Genomic DNA, 16,811 nt, shown 5'->3' with positions numbered 1-16,811 from the left:
TAAAAAAGTAATCACTAAAAATACTGATATACTTAAAGTAATCAGCATATAAATGTAAATTTTTTAATTGATTGACAACCCTAGTTTGAATAAAAAAAAAAATCATCCTGATTCAATTGATCTTTAACAAGTGATGTCATGTAACAAAACAAAGCATTCCTAAAAACCTATTCTACATCTGAATTTTAGATACCTCATAAATACTAGTCTAACAAGAACTTTAAAAGGTTTACTGATGTCTGTACAGCAACCATTTTAGCGGTTTGCTCCATGAACAGAGTTTAACAAAACTCTGTAGTGAAGACGCTATGAGCAGTTGGTCATCAGATGGACACTATTGTCCTACAGCTCGCCCTTGCACTCTTCCATTTTTAAACTGTCCTTTTCAACCACACGTCCAAATAAAGCATCACTTCCCTGACCAGCAGAATGGAGTACACAGAGTTGTTTTTAATTATTTTGCCTTGGTAGGGGCTTTTCAATTATCATTAATCATTAGCTTGTTTATTAGCACACAGTCAGGAGGCAGAGGCTACGACCGTCTCACACAGCCAAAGACTGATGAGCCATGAATTGCTTTCATTATAGCAGGTAATGACTCAGAGGCTTGGCTGTGTGTTTGTGTGTTTGAGAAACAGATGTTTGACCCAACTAACCCTAAATCCTCTGTGTACAAGAGGCCCACAAAATAAATTTTTTCCTCCTTGCTGACTTGCCACACCTGATTGGACAGGACTCGAAAAGGCAACATTGGCTTTGAACCTGATTAAAAATCGCTGTTTGGGTTTGTCTTATTTTCATTTATTTGTTGAGGCATGTTGGGAGGACTGGTCACTGGGTTTAATCCAATCATCCCAAAAACTTCCCTTCAAGGACATTGAGTGAGTGAGAGAGAGAGAGAGAGAGAGAGAGAGAATACATAGAAACAAGGCTTCAAAAGACAGGCAGCAAATATTTTTTTGGCATGTCCAACTCACATCTGCTCAGTTGTTGGTAGTCTGAGCAGCAAAAACCCACACGGAATCTTATGTTTACAAACCCAGTCAAAAACCACATCCACATGGGGTTTCAAATCAGATTAAAATCAGGTTTTTTGCAATGTGTCAGTCTGAACAATCAGATCAGATTTCAAGTAGTTTTTATTTAAAAATGTTTTATTATTATTATGCAGGACACTTCGCATATGTAACATCATCCGAAGTGCAAAATTTTTTGGAGCGTGTCTGACTCTGAATACACACATTTTTACTGACTTTTTCATCCTATAGCAACTTCCAGTAACAATCACTATGTAGTTAATAGTCAATGAGTGAACGAGTCAGTAGTTTGGACTCAGTGCATTAATGTGTAAAATGCCTCTCATGTTCTCTCATGCACCTTGTGAGTTCAACACCACAGCAAGATATTTTACATATATTGCTAGATATGAGCAATGGCTCACTCTTATTTGTTGTTTGACAAACCCCTGGCATTTTGTTGATGCATACATCATTACTATAGCAACACACTGGATACTGACTACATGGTCTGAACAAGCAGATTAGATTTAATCACTTTCAAAATAACAGTGTGAACAGTCAGCCCTAAAGATCGAAAACCATATCATATATACCAGATATTGAAAACCACATCAGATTTGTGTACAGCATGAATAAAATACAAGAGGAATTGAGAAGAGAATGTAAAGAGAGAAAGAATGCAAACACAGCTGAGAAAGAAACAGAAAAAGAGCGACAGAAAATAATTAAAAGACCAACAAAGTAAATGGGAGTAAACAGGGTAAAAATAAAAATAAAAAAAACCTACAGTTTTGTTGCTTCTTCAAAGCCAGATGACAGAGAATTTGAGAGAGCTTTCCTCTGACATCATTACCTGGATGTTTTGGCAACAAAGTAAAGGAGGGATGAGGATAGAGCCGAGGAGCAAAGAGATATTTCAGCATTCAAAAGACAGCTGCGTCACATGCTGTGCACACACACTTTTATGACTTGCCTGCAGCTCATAGCAATAGGTTTAGGAAATATTTCAAACATCTGTACACAAACACATTTCGTGAACATATCCTATACACATGCATATGGACAAACGGGCACCAAAGACCCCACAGCAAAACAAAGACACACACAACACAACCCCTCAAAAGTTATGCACAGACTCACAGAACACACTCACTCATATTGCAGGGGCACCAGTCACTGTCCATCAGATGAGGCAAGGGAGGCAACACTAAAGTCATCCATATGACTCGAGTGGTTTAATCCATGTGTTTTGAAGCAGTACTATCGCTTTGGGTTATGAACTAGAACAAAAGTCCTTTTTCACTATAAATCTTGACATCCACAGTCTCCTTAGTGCATTCATGAGAGAAGCTTGTTCACACTTCCTGACACTTGATGAATGCGCAGAGCATTGTACATAAACCAGATACAGTGTTGCCACGTTCTTGGTTTTCACACTGATTTGGGCTATTTAGAAAATGCAAACGCAAGTTAAAATGATAAGTCACAGGTTGATTTTTTGGGGGGATATTTTTCAAATGTACCGCAGTGGCCAAAATGTTGATGGTAAACAATAGAAAATGAAAATACAAATCTCATTGATATTTAATGATTCTGGGATTGAGGACCTGGCAACCACATAAAAGAATCACCGTCTTGAAACCTGCACTGTGTTCCATTCGGGCCTGATATGAAACTTTATAGTGAACAAGGACTCAACTTTTGGTCTTTTCTCACCCAAAGTGATCGTATAACTTCAGAAGACATGGATAAAACCATTCAAGTCATATCGTTTACTTTTATGCTGCCTTTTTTTAGCTTGTAAGTTTTGGACCCCACTGACTTGCGATGTATGAAAAAACCATCATACATACTTAAAAATGTCTTTGTTTGTGTTCTGCAGTAGAAAGAAAGTCAAATGAGTTTGAAACAGCATTACGATGAGTAAATGATAAGAAAATTAAAATTTGGGGGTAAGCTATCCCTTTAAATTGACAGGCCTATGCCACTGATTAGAGGGAAGGATAATATGTAATGAACTTAAACATTTTAAAATGACTGGTAAGGGAAGGATTTAGAATTAAAAAAAATTCCTTTCCAGACCATCACTGAGTGGCACACACAGATCTTCACCTGTGTCTGTTGTCCATCCAGTGGTATTACCATGGCGTGCAGATTCTGCTGGCATCCCTGCTTGAAACTCTCCAGCAGCCCTCGCTGAGTGTCCAGTCTCTCCTTCTCCTTCTCCACATTCCTCTGCCCTTCTTTCAGCCTCTCCAGGCTTTGCTGGTACTCTTGCCGCTGCTCTTGGAGCACCTGCCACTCGCTCTGCAGCCTCCTTTCCTCTAGGTGGCACAACAGTTCCCTCTCCTCCAGCGAACTCTCCATCTTACACTGCTGGAGTTCCCGCATCTGGCATTCCCGCTCCCACTGCTGCTGTTCCCGCGCCAGGGCACCCCGCAGACGGGCCACCTCCACCAGCTCCTCTCGACGTCGCTCCGCCTCCCGCTGGCGCTCCTGCTCCAGCAGGGCCTGGTTACTGCGAATCATGGGTAGTGGACGGGAGTGTAGGTGAGGGGAGGGGCTTGATAACAGAAGAAGGAGGAGCCTCTGGATCTCATAGCAACTGTCTTGGATGGTGACTGCGGCCTATTTAAAGTAAATGAGGACCATAGCAAGGCGGATCAAAGGTGAGATGTCTTTCATCACAGCAAACAATGGCTCTTATTCTCTGGAATTACCTAAAGCTGTGGTGTGTGGTTAACATTCCTGGCTAAACTCATCAAAAGATGCCATTCTTTTTGCCGCAAGTGCATGCCTCAACATACACAAGTTCTATACACAAATTGCATAAGAGATTTAAGTTTTTGAATTCTTATCTCAGATTATCTCTAGTGAAATATGTTCTTTCTTCTCCTAAACCCTTCTAAAATGTTAAGTAGCTAGCAAATAGCACAACATTTTTAAAAGCATCTATAAAGGAAGGCAAATCTCTGCAAAGAGCCTTTTGCAGGTTCTTTTAATGTCTATGCTCTAAAACACTAGCATTACAATACCTTCATCAAATAAATACATAAAAATCACAGTGCATTACATAAGAGATAAGACCGCATAGATGGTAGGACACATTTAAGGTTTAAACATAACTATTAAAAGTAAGTCACGTTGCATGTTTGTATGCATTTAACTGACATAACAGACAGGGGCCTGTCCACTATAATTATTCTTTCAGTTGGTATGTGATTGTGTGATGGATAAGCTCACCTGTAGGCTGTACAACAGCTGAGTTAAGCTCTGCACACTCTGACTAACCTGCATTGGGTCAACAGACAGACAAACAAACTATGAGCAACAAAAAGTAAACAAAAGCTTTACAGCCTTGTTTTTGATCATGTAAAATGAAATATGGCACCTACTCTAAGAGCTATTCTTTCTGGAGAGATAGCAGTAAAGCTGAATGCAGCAGAGCAGTATGTTCATTATCTATACTACAGTCAGGAACAGCGCAATATACATCATTTATGTCATATCTTCCAGTAGCACCTAAGGATGATTTTAGAACTTCAGCATCTGTTGACTGAAAGTGAACAAAAGTGAACCCCAGCCAAGCGGGTTTATAAATGAGTAAGGTAAAGGATTCACCCAGAGATGTAAGAATGCGTGAGTTTGGTAACTATTATACCAGCCATAATGGTTGCTCTGCTCCTGCGTTCACCTTATCTTAAATGGATAGTTCACCCAAAAATGAAAATTTCTCGTCATTTACTCACCCTCATGCCATCCCAGATGTGTATGACTTACTTTCTTCAGCAGAACACAAAGATTTTTAGAAGCATATCTCAGCTCTGTAGGCCCAAACAATGCAAGTGAATCGTGATCAGACCTTTGTAGCTCCAAAAATCACATAAAGGAAATATAGAAGCAATCCATAAGACTCCAGTGGTTAAATCCATATCTTCAGAAGCGATATACAGTTGAAGTCAGAAGTTTACATAGACTTAGGTTGAAGTCATTAAAACTCATTTTTTAACCAATCCATGGATTTCATATTAGCAAACTATAGTTTTGGCAAGTCGTTTAGGACATCTACTTTGTGCACGACACAAGTAATTTTTCCAACAATTGTTTACAGATAGATTGTTTCACTTTTAATTTACTATATCACAATTCCAGTGGGTCAGAAGTTTACATACACTAAGTTAACTGTGCCTTTAAGCAGCTTGGAAAATTCCAGAAAATGATGTCAAGCCTTTAGGCAATTAGCCAATTAGCTTCTGATAGGCTAATTGGCTAATTGGAGTCAATTGGAGGTGTACCTGTGGATGTACTTTAAGGTCTACCTTAAAACTCAGTGCCTCTTTGCTTGGTATCATGGGAAAATCAAAAGAAATCAGCCAAAACCTCAGAAAAAAAAAATTGCAGACCTCCACGAGTCTGGTTCATCCTTGGGAGCAATTTCCAAGTGCCTGAAGGTACCACGTTCATCTGTACAAACAATAGTACGCAAATATAAACACTATGGGACCACGCAGCCATCATACCACTCAGGAAGGAGACGCATTCTGTCTCCGAGAGATGAACGTAGTTTGTGTGAAAAGTGTAGACAAATATCTATATCCACAGTAAAACAAATCCTATATCAACATATCCTGAATGCTGCTCAGCAAGGAAGAAGCCACTGCTTCAAAACCACCATAAAAAAAGTCAGACTACAGTTTGCAAGTGCAAAAGATCTTATTTTTTGGAGAAATGTCCTCTGGTCCGATTAAACAAAATTGAACCGTTTGGCTATAATGACCATCTTTATGTTTGGAGGAAATAGGGTGAAGCATGCAAGCTGAAGAACACCATCCAAACCGTGAAGCATGGGGGTGGCAGCATCATGTTGTGGGGGTGCTTTGCTGCAGGAGGGACTGGTGCACTTCACAAAATAGATGGCATCATGAGGAAGGAAAATTATGTGGATATATTGAAGCAACATCTCAAGACATCAGCCAGGAAGTTAAAGATGAGTCGCAAATGGGCCTGCCAAATGGACAGTGACCCTAAGCATACCTCCAAAGTTGTGGCAAAATGCCTTAAGGACAACAAAGTCGAGGTATTGGAGTGGCCATCACAAAGCCCTGACCTCAGTCCGATAGACAATTTGTGGGCAGAACTGAAAAAGCATGTGTGAGCAAGGAGCCCTACAAACCTGACTCAGTTACACCAGTCCTGTCTGGAGGAATGGGCCAAAATTCCAGCAACTTATTGTGAGAAGCTTGTGGAAGGCTGCCCAAAACATTTGACCCAAGTTAAACAATTTAAAGGCAATGCTACCAAATACTAACAAAGTGTATGTAAACTTCTGACCCACTGGGAATGTGATGAAAGAAATAAAAGCTGAAATAAATCATTCTCTCTACTATTATTCTGACATTTAAAAATTTTTTATTTTATTTTCTCCCCAAATTGGAATGCCCAATTCCTAATGCGCTCTAAGTCCTCTTGGTGGCATATTGACTCGCCTCAATCTGGGTGGCGGAGGACAAATCTCAGTTGCCTCCACGTCTGAGACCGTCAATCCGCGCATCTTATCACATGGCTTGTTGAGCGCATTACCACGGAGACATAGTGCATGTGGAGGCTTCATGCTATTCATCCATGCACAACTCGCCACGCATCCCACCAAAAGCGAACCACTTTATAGCGACCACGAGGAGGTTACCTCATGTGACTACCCTCCCTAGCAACCAGGCCAATTTGGTTGCTTAGGAGACCTGGCTGGAGTCACTCAGCACGCCCTGGATTTGAACTCGCAACTTCAGGGGTGGTAGTCAGCGTCTTTACTCGCTGAGCTACCCAGGCCCCACGACATTCACTTTCTTAAAATAAAGTAGTGATCCTAACTGACCTAAGACAGGGAATGTTTTCAACGAATAAATGTCAGGAATTGTGAAAAACTGAGTTTAAATGTATTTGGTTAAGGTATATGTAAACTTCTGACTTCAACTGTAATAGGTGTGAGTGAGAAACAGATCAAAATTTAAGTCCTTTTTTTACTCAATCTCCACTTTCACATCTGAAAGTCACATGTGTTGCCTGTTTAGTTTTACTTTCAAATTTGAAAGTGAAAGTTAAAGTGGAGATTTAGAGTAAAAAAGGACTTAAATATTGTTCTGTTTCTCACCCACACCTATTATATTGCTTCTGATGATATGGATTTAAACATTGGATTACATATGGATTCATATGGATTACTTTTATATTTCCTTTTTCTCACCCACACCTATTATATTGCTTCTGATGGTATGGATTTAAACACACTTTTATATTTCCTTTATGTGATTTTTACAGCTACAAAGGTCTGATCACCATTCACTTGCATTGTATGGGCCTACAGAGCTGAAATATTCTTCTAAAAAATGTTGTTTGTATTCTGCTGAAGAAAGAAAATCATACACATCTGGCATGACATGAGGGTGAGTAAATGATAAGAGAATTTTCATTTTTGGGTGAACTAACCCTTTAAGTCGGGCATTTTCCTGAGCTCATTTAATGTTGTTTTGGACTGAAAAGTATTCTAAATAGAAAATCAATATTATTGGTGCAGTTTAAAATCTGGATGGTGGTCTGTAATGTTAAAGACTATATGGGAACACAGTTGTGATAAGTGCACTCTTTCGTGTCAAAATCAGCCCAAAGCAAGTCTGTCTTTTTCACGCAAGATTTGTGTTCCGTCTATATAAATTTAAGTATATAGCACCACCTGGTGGACACTCAACTATATTACGTTTGTTGTTCTAGGAATTGCTTACATAATAAGATTTTCCATTATTTGCATGATGAAACTGAACTGAACACAACATGTAACTGAATATAAATGGTAATAAGCTTAAAACCAAATTTAATGGCCACAATTAATCTGGAAGGTAAGTAGCTGTTAGGTTTTAAGCAATAAAATGTGAAGCAAAAAACAACAACAAGGGACCGTTCCTTTTAAATATTGACAATCACCTTCCATGAACTTGTGGCCATGTCAGCAGCACAAAAAACCCTTAACAGCATGACGTACTGTGCAGCGCTCTGCAAGACGCCAACGACAGCAAAAAAAAGAGATCCAGGGAAGATCTAGGGCCTAATTCTTTGCTTTTATTTTTAATGAAACGGGACCCTTGAGACTGTGAAATGGACTCCTTATTTCAAGCTCATTAATACTTAGTAACATAAAGAATGAGATGTGATAGAGGAATGTGAATTATTCATGCAGCGAATGGAGATTGTACCTCTCATGCTGAACATGGACTTTTGGGTAAGGCTGCAATTTAAACCACTAACACAAAAGAGTATGAAATATTTCTGACATATTTTACTAGATTTCTATTAATAATCAGGTCGTAAAATTATTTTACCACAATTCCTTGAGGTATTATTTGATATTATGTTACGCTAAGATGTACAGTTTAATGCTGAATGAGCATTTAAACTCAAGATTCAAGACACATTTACCTTCAGGTGTATGTTGCCATTATCAGTGTCTGTGCTGTGATTGAGGGCCTGTGTTTCCAGGCCTTCCTCTCTTCTCCACTCCTCCTCCTTGCTCTGCGAGGTGTCAGCTGGTGGGCCCAGGCCATCGAAAGGTGGAGGGGAGGGGGAAGTGCAGGGATCAGGCTGAGTCACCTCTTGAAAGGCAGAGGATGCACCATGAAAGGAGAGAGCTGCTTTCAGGGACTCTGCTATTGGGCGGGGGGGAATACAGTAATAAGAGGCATTAATAATTGCAAAGATTACTATACATACTATTTTGTATATTATGGTGCAACAACATGGGAAAACAGAGAAAAAAGCATGTTACTGTTATAAGTATAAGTGTGTCTCTCAGCTGATTCTCACCCTCTTTAAGAGCAGCACTGAGTAACACAGCGGCCTGTGGAATGTCTTCAGTGCTGGGCCGTACCAGCAGCCTGGGCTCTGGTCCTGCCTCACGTTGTCCAGCCATGACTGACAGCTCGGCATAGATGTGAAGTTTCTCCTCCAGACTGGCACAGATCAGATGATCATGGCCGCACAGAGACTCTGAGAAAGAAGGTGGTTGGATGTCATGTTCGAAGAACAGACACACATTTAAGATCTTGCTGTAAGAAACAGAAATATATATAGAGCAGATTCTGACTTTCATTTCATAAGCAATGGGAGGTCTTACTGCAGACTGCAAGGAAACAGCAGTCTCCAGCATGGGACGTTGATGTCTTCACCAGGATTCTTAACTAGCTTAACCAAGAAAACTTGCTTTGTCAACCAACTTAACCAGGTAAGTTTTGCTGATGAACAGCAAGCCTATGCTGGTTCACCTGCTAGACCAGCCCCAAACTAGCAGTTAACAGCATAAACCAGCATGAACCAGTGTGGAAATTCTTGCAGGTCACAGCTGGTCTTTTTGGCAGCTCTGTTAAAGACCTTATGGGTTGGTGGCCTTTATCAGTGCCTAACAGACAACTTTCACCTTGAAATATGTTCTGATCTGATCTAATCCATTAAACAGTTTGGCACGTTTTTAGCAGAATGGGTTGGTTGTACCACCTTGTAGCCTGTGGATCTTTTGGACCTTTGCTTCAGCCACCCTTCTTTCTTCTTCTGACTCACTTGTAGTTTCATCCTCTTCTTCAGGGCAACTTAAAACAAACAAGTCAAAGGTAGTACAATCACACAATACAACAAATGTTGCAGACAGAACAGAGTGTGTGCCAGTTTTAATAACTTAGCTGTCCTTGTAGAGAAGAATCAATATTTGTAAACAAACACAAGCATCCTTACATTGTGGTTTAAATAAGTGGACCAACATCTTCCATTGTTCTGTAAAACAAAATTTGTATAAACTAATCATAGCCTTAAACCCAACCTTACACCTAAATTCAGGGGAAAATGACTGGTTGATAGAAGTGTTGTTTCAGGAACATAGCAAAAAAAAAAAAAAAAAAAAAAAAATTATTCTAAGGGAAAACAAGTTTTATTTTTCTTACCACATTGGCAACCAGTTTTTTCATAGACTTCACTAAATGTTGTTAGATTTCTCTGAAAACAAAATTCATTTAGCTTCTTAACCCTCATATTGTCTTAAGAAACTTGACCCTTGTTGTGTCCTTTGGGTAATTTTTGTCCTGTATAGAAAACCAATTTAAAATGCAGTAATTCTTGATTAGTGGACAATGACACTAAAAACTAGAGAACAGTAAGGAGCTAGGGGCAAAATTTGAGAAAATGTAAAATATTTTTTGATCAAATTTGATTGATAGATGTACAAAAAAACTATTTAAATCTGTATAACATCCAAAAAGTCCAAAGGTGAAAGGTCACAACTGGTTTTTCCCATACAAGTAAAAATTGACCATATAAGACAATGGAAGGAACCATTTGTTTTGAATTATTTCTCTTAAAAATGATAATATATATATATATATATATATATATATATATATATATATATATATATATATATATTGGGATGGGCATTTTGGTCATTATGTCTACTCGAGTACTCTGACTATTTGCAATGACATACATAACTGTATATATAATAACAAACGTCTGACAAACATATTGAGTCTTATTGTTCCAGTGTATCGTCTATTCATTATTATAGGCTGTTATAAAATACTCTGTTACAAAATGTACAAAAGATTACATAAATATAACTTAAAAAATATAAAAAAATAATGCATCATATTTTGTCATTATGTGAAGATTCGCTGTCCAACTCAATGAAAGAATGTGTAAAATGCGCATCTGTCTGTTCTTTCAGGTTACCGTAGTAATCTTAGTATGCACGCATCAGTTTTTTAGTGACTGTCTATTTTTTACAGGAACCGTCTATTTTCAAATTGCGGTTGGCTTAACAGGAGATACCATAACAATCACGTTTTTAATATGTGTGTTAAGTTGAAGTTCAGTTTTGAAGACGCTCAGGAAATTGTCACTGAATTTCGAATTAAGTGAAAAGTCACATCATGCATAATCACCATCGATCATCGTTTTCATGATCGATCATTGCTGCCACATCCGAGTACCTGAGTACTCGAGTACTTGTGCCCACCCCTAATTTATATATTGTATATATAAACTTTTTTGCTTTGTTTGTTTTGATGGTCATGACAAAATCACAGCGTTTGGTTTTATAATGTATTCTTTACCGGTTCCGGGTCAAAAATGACCCTAAGACAATAGGAGGTTTAAGTAAATTTATCATGTTTAAAGGGTGTTTAGATATTTTTTTTAAAAACTGAGTAGGAAAATGAGTTAACAACTATGGATGTTGATCCAAGATTATGCCTTATTTATGCAAATAATGTTAAGCAAAAGCACTGCATCCACCACACGTACATTCAGACCTACACACCTCTCCACAGCCTCCCTGATGAGTCTCATCCAGGCATTGCGTTCATCTTTAGAAGCAGCATGAACCTCATACATCTCAGGCCCAGCTGAAGAGGTGCTGATCAGGAACATGCCTCTCTCCTCGTTGGCTACCTCTCGCACAATCAGCTTCTGCAAAGAGATCACTGGAGGCTTCTGGTCCTGACAGAAAGGATTGTGGGTACAAGATGGTCAGTTTCACAATACCAAATGATTAAACAAAACAAAACTATTTAAAAGACACTAATCTAATTTAATCACACACACAAACACACACACAAACACAAAAATTATCTCAAAATGAGTATGAAATTATAATCTACCTCTAAATCTAAAAGACTAAATCAAATGTATTCCCCACATAAAAATCTAAATAAAATAAAAATAAAATAAAAACAAATAAAATAAAAATTCCAAAAGTTGAAAACATGTAATAATTAGACACTAACCACAGCAGCAAAGATGTACTTCTGATCTTTTTCCTGAAGAAATACCAATGAATCTGACAGCAAAAGTGCCAACACATCTGTGGATAATAAATATTGTCATCAAAATCTAGAGCCCATATTGCAGATTTCCCCATCTTCAAAAGGGCCAGATAAGGATTAAGTACAAATGGCTTCTTTCATTTTGACATATTGTGCAATGTGCTATGATTGTTTGTGCTGTGCTCCGCTGTACCACTCAGTTGTTCAAACAGAAACATGCAGTGTCAGTGTGCTCGCATGCTCACCTTTCAGTCTACCTGTTGCCGTCTTCCAGAGCAGAGGACCCTGGTGCAGCAGTGCTCTGCCGCTGGTGATGTCCTGCTTGCGGAAGGGGTCCCCGCTCTTCAGCTTGGTCGAGCATTTGTGCTCCATTCGTCCCAGAACCTCACTCAACCTCTGGTTCTGCTCATACTGACTAACACTCTGGTCCACAGCTGAGACCAACTCTCGGATCAGAACTAGTGCACGAGATAGGTCTGCATGCTCCTCTGAGGCCTCTGATAGAGAAAGAGAGAAAAAAAGAGAGTGAGAGAGATTGTGATTGACTTGCCTGAGTTACTGTGTGTATAAAATATGTGCCTATGTATGTTTGTTAGATTGTGTTGTTGTGTTTGTGTGTGTGTGTGTTGGGGGGGGGGGGGGGGGGATGGGGGTGCTTGGTAGTGAAAGGAAAAATTACCTTCTGTGAACTGCAATATTCTCTCCAGGAGCACAGGGTACTTTGTGATGCGCTGTGTCACTAACAAAATGCATTCTGGGATCTCTCGCCTCTTTACCAATGAGTTGCTACTTTGTTGCTAAGAAATAAAAAATAAAACTAGTTAACTGCTGGAATCCAGTGTTGCAAAAACACGAGGAAATGTTTTTATATGCAAATAACATCGACCCTTTTGAAAAGACCAGCATTAACGGTCATCAGCATTTGTTGTGTTTTGTCTTGCTGGTGAACATCATGGCTTTGCTGGTCCACCTGCAAGACCTGCACCAAACCAACATAAAATAGACTGGATTGATATCAAATGTATCAAATTCATGCTTTCATGCTGTCTTTTCAACAGGGTAATTCCTGTGTGATGTGACTCTCACTTTGATGAAGAGCATAAATCTCTTGTTCTGTTGCTGAAGTTCTTTGAAGAAGCTGACCGCTTCCGTGTGGTGACTGCAAAAATTGCCATACACCCGCTTCATCTTTTCTGCATTCTCCTGGGAGAACTATGGTGGACACACAATCACTATCACTTTAATTCTGTTTTACTGTTAAAATTCAATGCTAATTTAACTATATAAACTTTAGACTGCAACAGTTCAGACATAAAAACTCTTGGAATGATTTTGCATGTTCATGTGGGTATGACATATTGATAGGATTTGATCTTGGCGGACTAGATCTGCTACGCTGCTGCTACTGCACAGCAAGTACAAAGACTTGCTTCTGCTAGAACATACACAGACATACTGTGTTGTTAGCATGTTGACATGCTGCTGCTGCACAATTAGACAAACACGAGACATGCTGCATCGAACATGTAGGACATGCTGCTGCATAATTAGACATACAGTTGTAGTCAGAAGTTTACATACACCTTAGCCAAATACTTTTAAACTCAGTTTTTCACAATTCCTGACATTTAATCATAGAAAACATTCCCTGTCTTAGGTCAGTTAGGATCACTATTTTAAGAATGTGAAATGTCAGAATAATAGTAGAGAGAATGATTTATTTCAGCTTTTATTTCTTTCATCACATTCCCAGTGGGTCAGAAGTTTACATACACTTTGTTATGATTTGGTAGCATTGCCTTTACATTGTTTAAATTGGGTCAAACATTTTGGGCAGCCTTCCACAAGCTTCTCACAATAAGTTGCTGGAATTTTGGCCCATTCCTCCAGACAGAACTGGTGTAACTGAGTCAGGTTTGTAGACCTCTTTGCTCGCACACACTTTTTCAGTTCTGCCCACAAATTGTCTATCGGATTGAGGTCAGGGCTTTGTGATGGCCACTCCAATACCTTGACTTTGTTGTCCTTAAGCCATATTGCCACAACTTTGGAGGTATGCTTGGGGTCATTGTCCATTTGGAAGACCCATTTGCAACCGAGCTTAAACTTCCTGGCTGATGTCTTGAGATGTTGCTTCGATATACCCACATAATTTTCCTTCCTCATGATGCCATCTATTTTGTGAAGTGCACCAGTCCCTCCTGCAGCAAAGCACCCCCACAACATGATGCTGCCACCCCCATGCTTCATGGTTGGGATAGTGTTCTTCGGCTTGCGAGCCTCACCCTTTTTCCTCCAAACATAAAGATGGTCATTACAAAACAGTTACATTTTTGTTTCATTAGACCAGAGGACATTTCTCCAAAAAGTATGATCTTTGTCCCCATGTGCACTTGCAAACTGTAAGTCTGGCTTTTTTATGGCAGTTTTGGAGCAATGGCTTCTTCCTTGCGGAGTTTTTGAGGTCTTGGCTGATTTCTTTTGATTTTCCCATGATGTCAAGCAAAGAGGCACTGAGTTTGAAAGTAGGCCTTAAAATAGATCCACAGGTACACCTCCAATTCAGTACACCTCCTATCAAAGATAATTGGCTAATTGTCTAAAGGCTTGACATCATTTTCTGGAATTTTTCAATTGCTTAAAGGCACAGTTAACTTAGTGAATGTAAACTTCTGACCCACTGGAATTGTGATATAGTCAATTAAAAGTGAAACAATCTGTCTGTAAACAATTGCTGGAAAAATTACTTGTGTCATGCAAAAAGTAGATGTTCTAAACGACTCACCAAAACTAATGTTTGCTAATATTAAACCTGTGGAGTGATTAAAAAATTAGTTCTAATGACTTCAACCTAAGTTCTGACTTCAACTGTACATACAATCCCCATGCAGCAAATCTAGACAAGTAGAGCTGGGGAGGAGGAGGGATTCAGAGAAAAACTCACGGTGCGCTGCAGTGAAACTGGCTTATGTGCAAAACTAATCAATTCAAATGTTAGACAAAGACAGTTTGGCTAATTTATTAAATGTCCAAGAACCTATCAGCTTACACATTTCAAGTGAATGAGTCGACTGGTTCACAGATAACAAATTTAAAGAACCTATCAGTTTGCGTCATGTAGTTTCATGAATAAACTTCAAGTCATTTTACATACCTGTTGCATGAAAATGTCACCCACGTGGTGGACAAGGTAGTTCTTGTTGCTGTTGGGCTGGAGGCAGCTTTGCCGCCGCTCCATCATTGCTGACAGGAAGTCACGGTGGAGGATGAGTAGTTCATCTAAACAAGGAAAAATTCGATCGATAGTCTCCGGATCCAGCCTGACTTCCTCCCGCATGCCCCGCCTGAAGACCTCCGCCATTATCATGAGTGTCTGTACATGATGGAGCTCTGTCTGCATGAACTCTGAGGAACAAGAGCACAAAAACACTTTTAAATGTTTAAGGCTATGAACAATGAGAGGGTAATGGCACAAAATGATTTCTTTATTCTTTAGACAAAAATAGAGAAGAATATAATTAACAGCTTCAGCTGACCGTAAATGACATCCTGTCTCTTAATGATGCGTTTTTCTTGCATCTTGCAGAACTGGGGCTCCACCGCCAGGCTCCATGACTCCGCCTCCAAATCTATGGCATTCAACTCCAACTCATTCTGCAGAGGGGCATCTACAGAGTCTATGGAGAAGTGTGACACACAGGAAAATACTTTCAGACTTAAATATTCTTAAAGTGTCCACTCTACTTTTTTCAACTCAGCTCTTTAGAACATTTGAATATGAGCTCAATGATGGAACAAAAAACGGAACAAAATCAAAGTGGCTTTCTTAAGAGTACTACGTATGTATAACTGGTCCTGCTCGACCCATTCCAAACAGGATTCGAACCGGGGTCAGCCAGCATGAGAGGTGAGCACGCTAATGAGGAGGCTAAAGGCTGCAGCCTCTAGCATCAGTCACTAGTGCGCCTCTTGAGGCCAGGGGAGTGAGGTTTTACACAATGCACAGCTATCACAGCTATTGCTACAGTTACACATGCATATGTTAAGCTTGAGGTAGAAACACAAACTATTTCAGCTCTTAGTTACCATCAATGAGGGAGGAGTCAGTGGACGTTGAAGATTCCATGGTTTGGAGGAGCTCCTCTGATTGGATGTGGTTCTGCCAGGAGGAGGAGTCATTATCGGCTTCCGGGCTCTCACTTAGCCTGATGGTAAAATGTGATAAATATTTGTTAAAACACAAAGGAACCTTGCACTCTCTCACTTGCACCCATTGCAACAAATGCAAATTCTAGAAGCTTCTCCTTTTCTGGTTAGAAAAATGCCCACTCAAATGTTGAAAAATTAAAAAAGTGAAAACAAAAGTTTAAGAGTCAAAAAGTAGCAGTTACACTGTGTCATTTACAGAGAAAATGGAAAGATAAAAAGAGAGCTTTTTAAATTTTTTATTCTTTTGAGCTTGTGTCGAGGTTTCTGAAATTAAAAAAAGATAGCACCTGCAAAGAATGTCAATATTAGCAGTTAAAAAAACTTTAATTTTGTGGTATATTTGAAATGGTTTGGAAAGGTGAATTCTTATAGCACATCACATTATATGGGCCATTAACATTTAATTTGTTAAATATTACTGCCCAGAAAGAGTGCCAGACCTTTCAGTGACTGTAGGCACACTTCTGGACAGAGGGCAAGGCAGAGGAGAGGAGTCTCGTGATGTCATCACGGGAAGAGAGGTAGAGGTGGGCATCTGAGAGGATGAGGAGGAACTTTCACGCACAGTAAAATCTACATGTGAGAGAGTGGCACAAATAAAGTTAGACCAATACTGAAATCTAAGTGCCTGCCAAACTACCAAGGAGGTAATGATGACTCATGTAAATGAGATGCAAGTGGGTATGGTATCGTTTTGCTGTGGGATTTTTGATAAAGTGGGTCAAAC

The 16,811-nt window shown here is 39.3% G+C and overlaps 1 protein-coding gene across 8 annotated transcripts in view; it reads right to left on the bottom strand.

The window, feature by feature from the left end:
* arhgef28a (Rho guanine nucleotide exchange factor (GEF) 28a) overlaps positions 1–16,811 on the bottom strand; it is a 142,286-nt gene that overhangs the window by 17,320 nt on the left and 108,155 nt on the right. For 7 of the 8 annotated variants that reach the window (XM_051688150.1, XM_051688141.1, XM_051688191.1 and 4 more), the window contains 14 exons: positions 16,525–16,657; positions 15,962–16,080; positions 15,412–15,552; positions 15,030–15,280; positions 12,962–13,087; positions 12,555–12,672; positions 12,121–12,372; positions 11,837–11,913; positions 11,371–11,549; positions 9,558–9,649; positions 8,871–9,053; positions 8,487–8,713; positions 4,263–4,310; positions 3,132–3,647 (listed from right to left, as the gene is read on the bottom strand). In XM_051688150.1, the coding sequence (XP_051544110.1) occupies positions 3,132–3,647; positions 4,263–4,310; positions 8,487–8,713; positions 8,871–9,053; positions 9,558–9,649; positions 11,371–11,549; positions 11,837–11,913; positions 12,121–12,372; positions 12,555–12,672; positions 12,962–13,087; positions 15,030–15,280; positions 15,412–15,552; positions 15,962–16,080; positions 16,525–16,657 (2,462 nt within the window). The remainder of the gene's footprint in view (positions 1–3,131; positions 3,648–4,262; positions 4,311–8,486; positions 8,714–8,870; positions 9,054–9,557; positions 9,650–11,370; positions 11,550–11,836; positions 11,914–12,120; positions 12,373–12,554; positions 12,673–12,961; positions 13,088–15,029; positions 15,281–15,411; positions 15,553–15,961; positions 16,081–16,524; positions 16,658–16,811) is intronic. The other variant, XM_051688159.1, reaches the window with a different exon arrangement.

Source organism: Myxocyprinus asiaticus, chromosome 4 (genome assembly GCF_019703515.2).
Source record: "Myxocyprinus asiaticus isolate MX2 ecotype Aquarium Trade chromosome 4, UBuf_Myxa_2, whole genome shotgun sequence".
Taxonomy (NCBI): domain Eukaryota; kingdom Metazoa; phylum Chordata; class Actinopteri; order Cypriniformes; family Catostomidae; genus Myxocyprinus; species Myxocyprinus asiaticus.
Note: the sequence above shows the minus strand (reverse complement) of the source record. Positions and strands in the feature narration are given on the sequence as shown.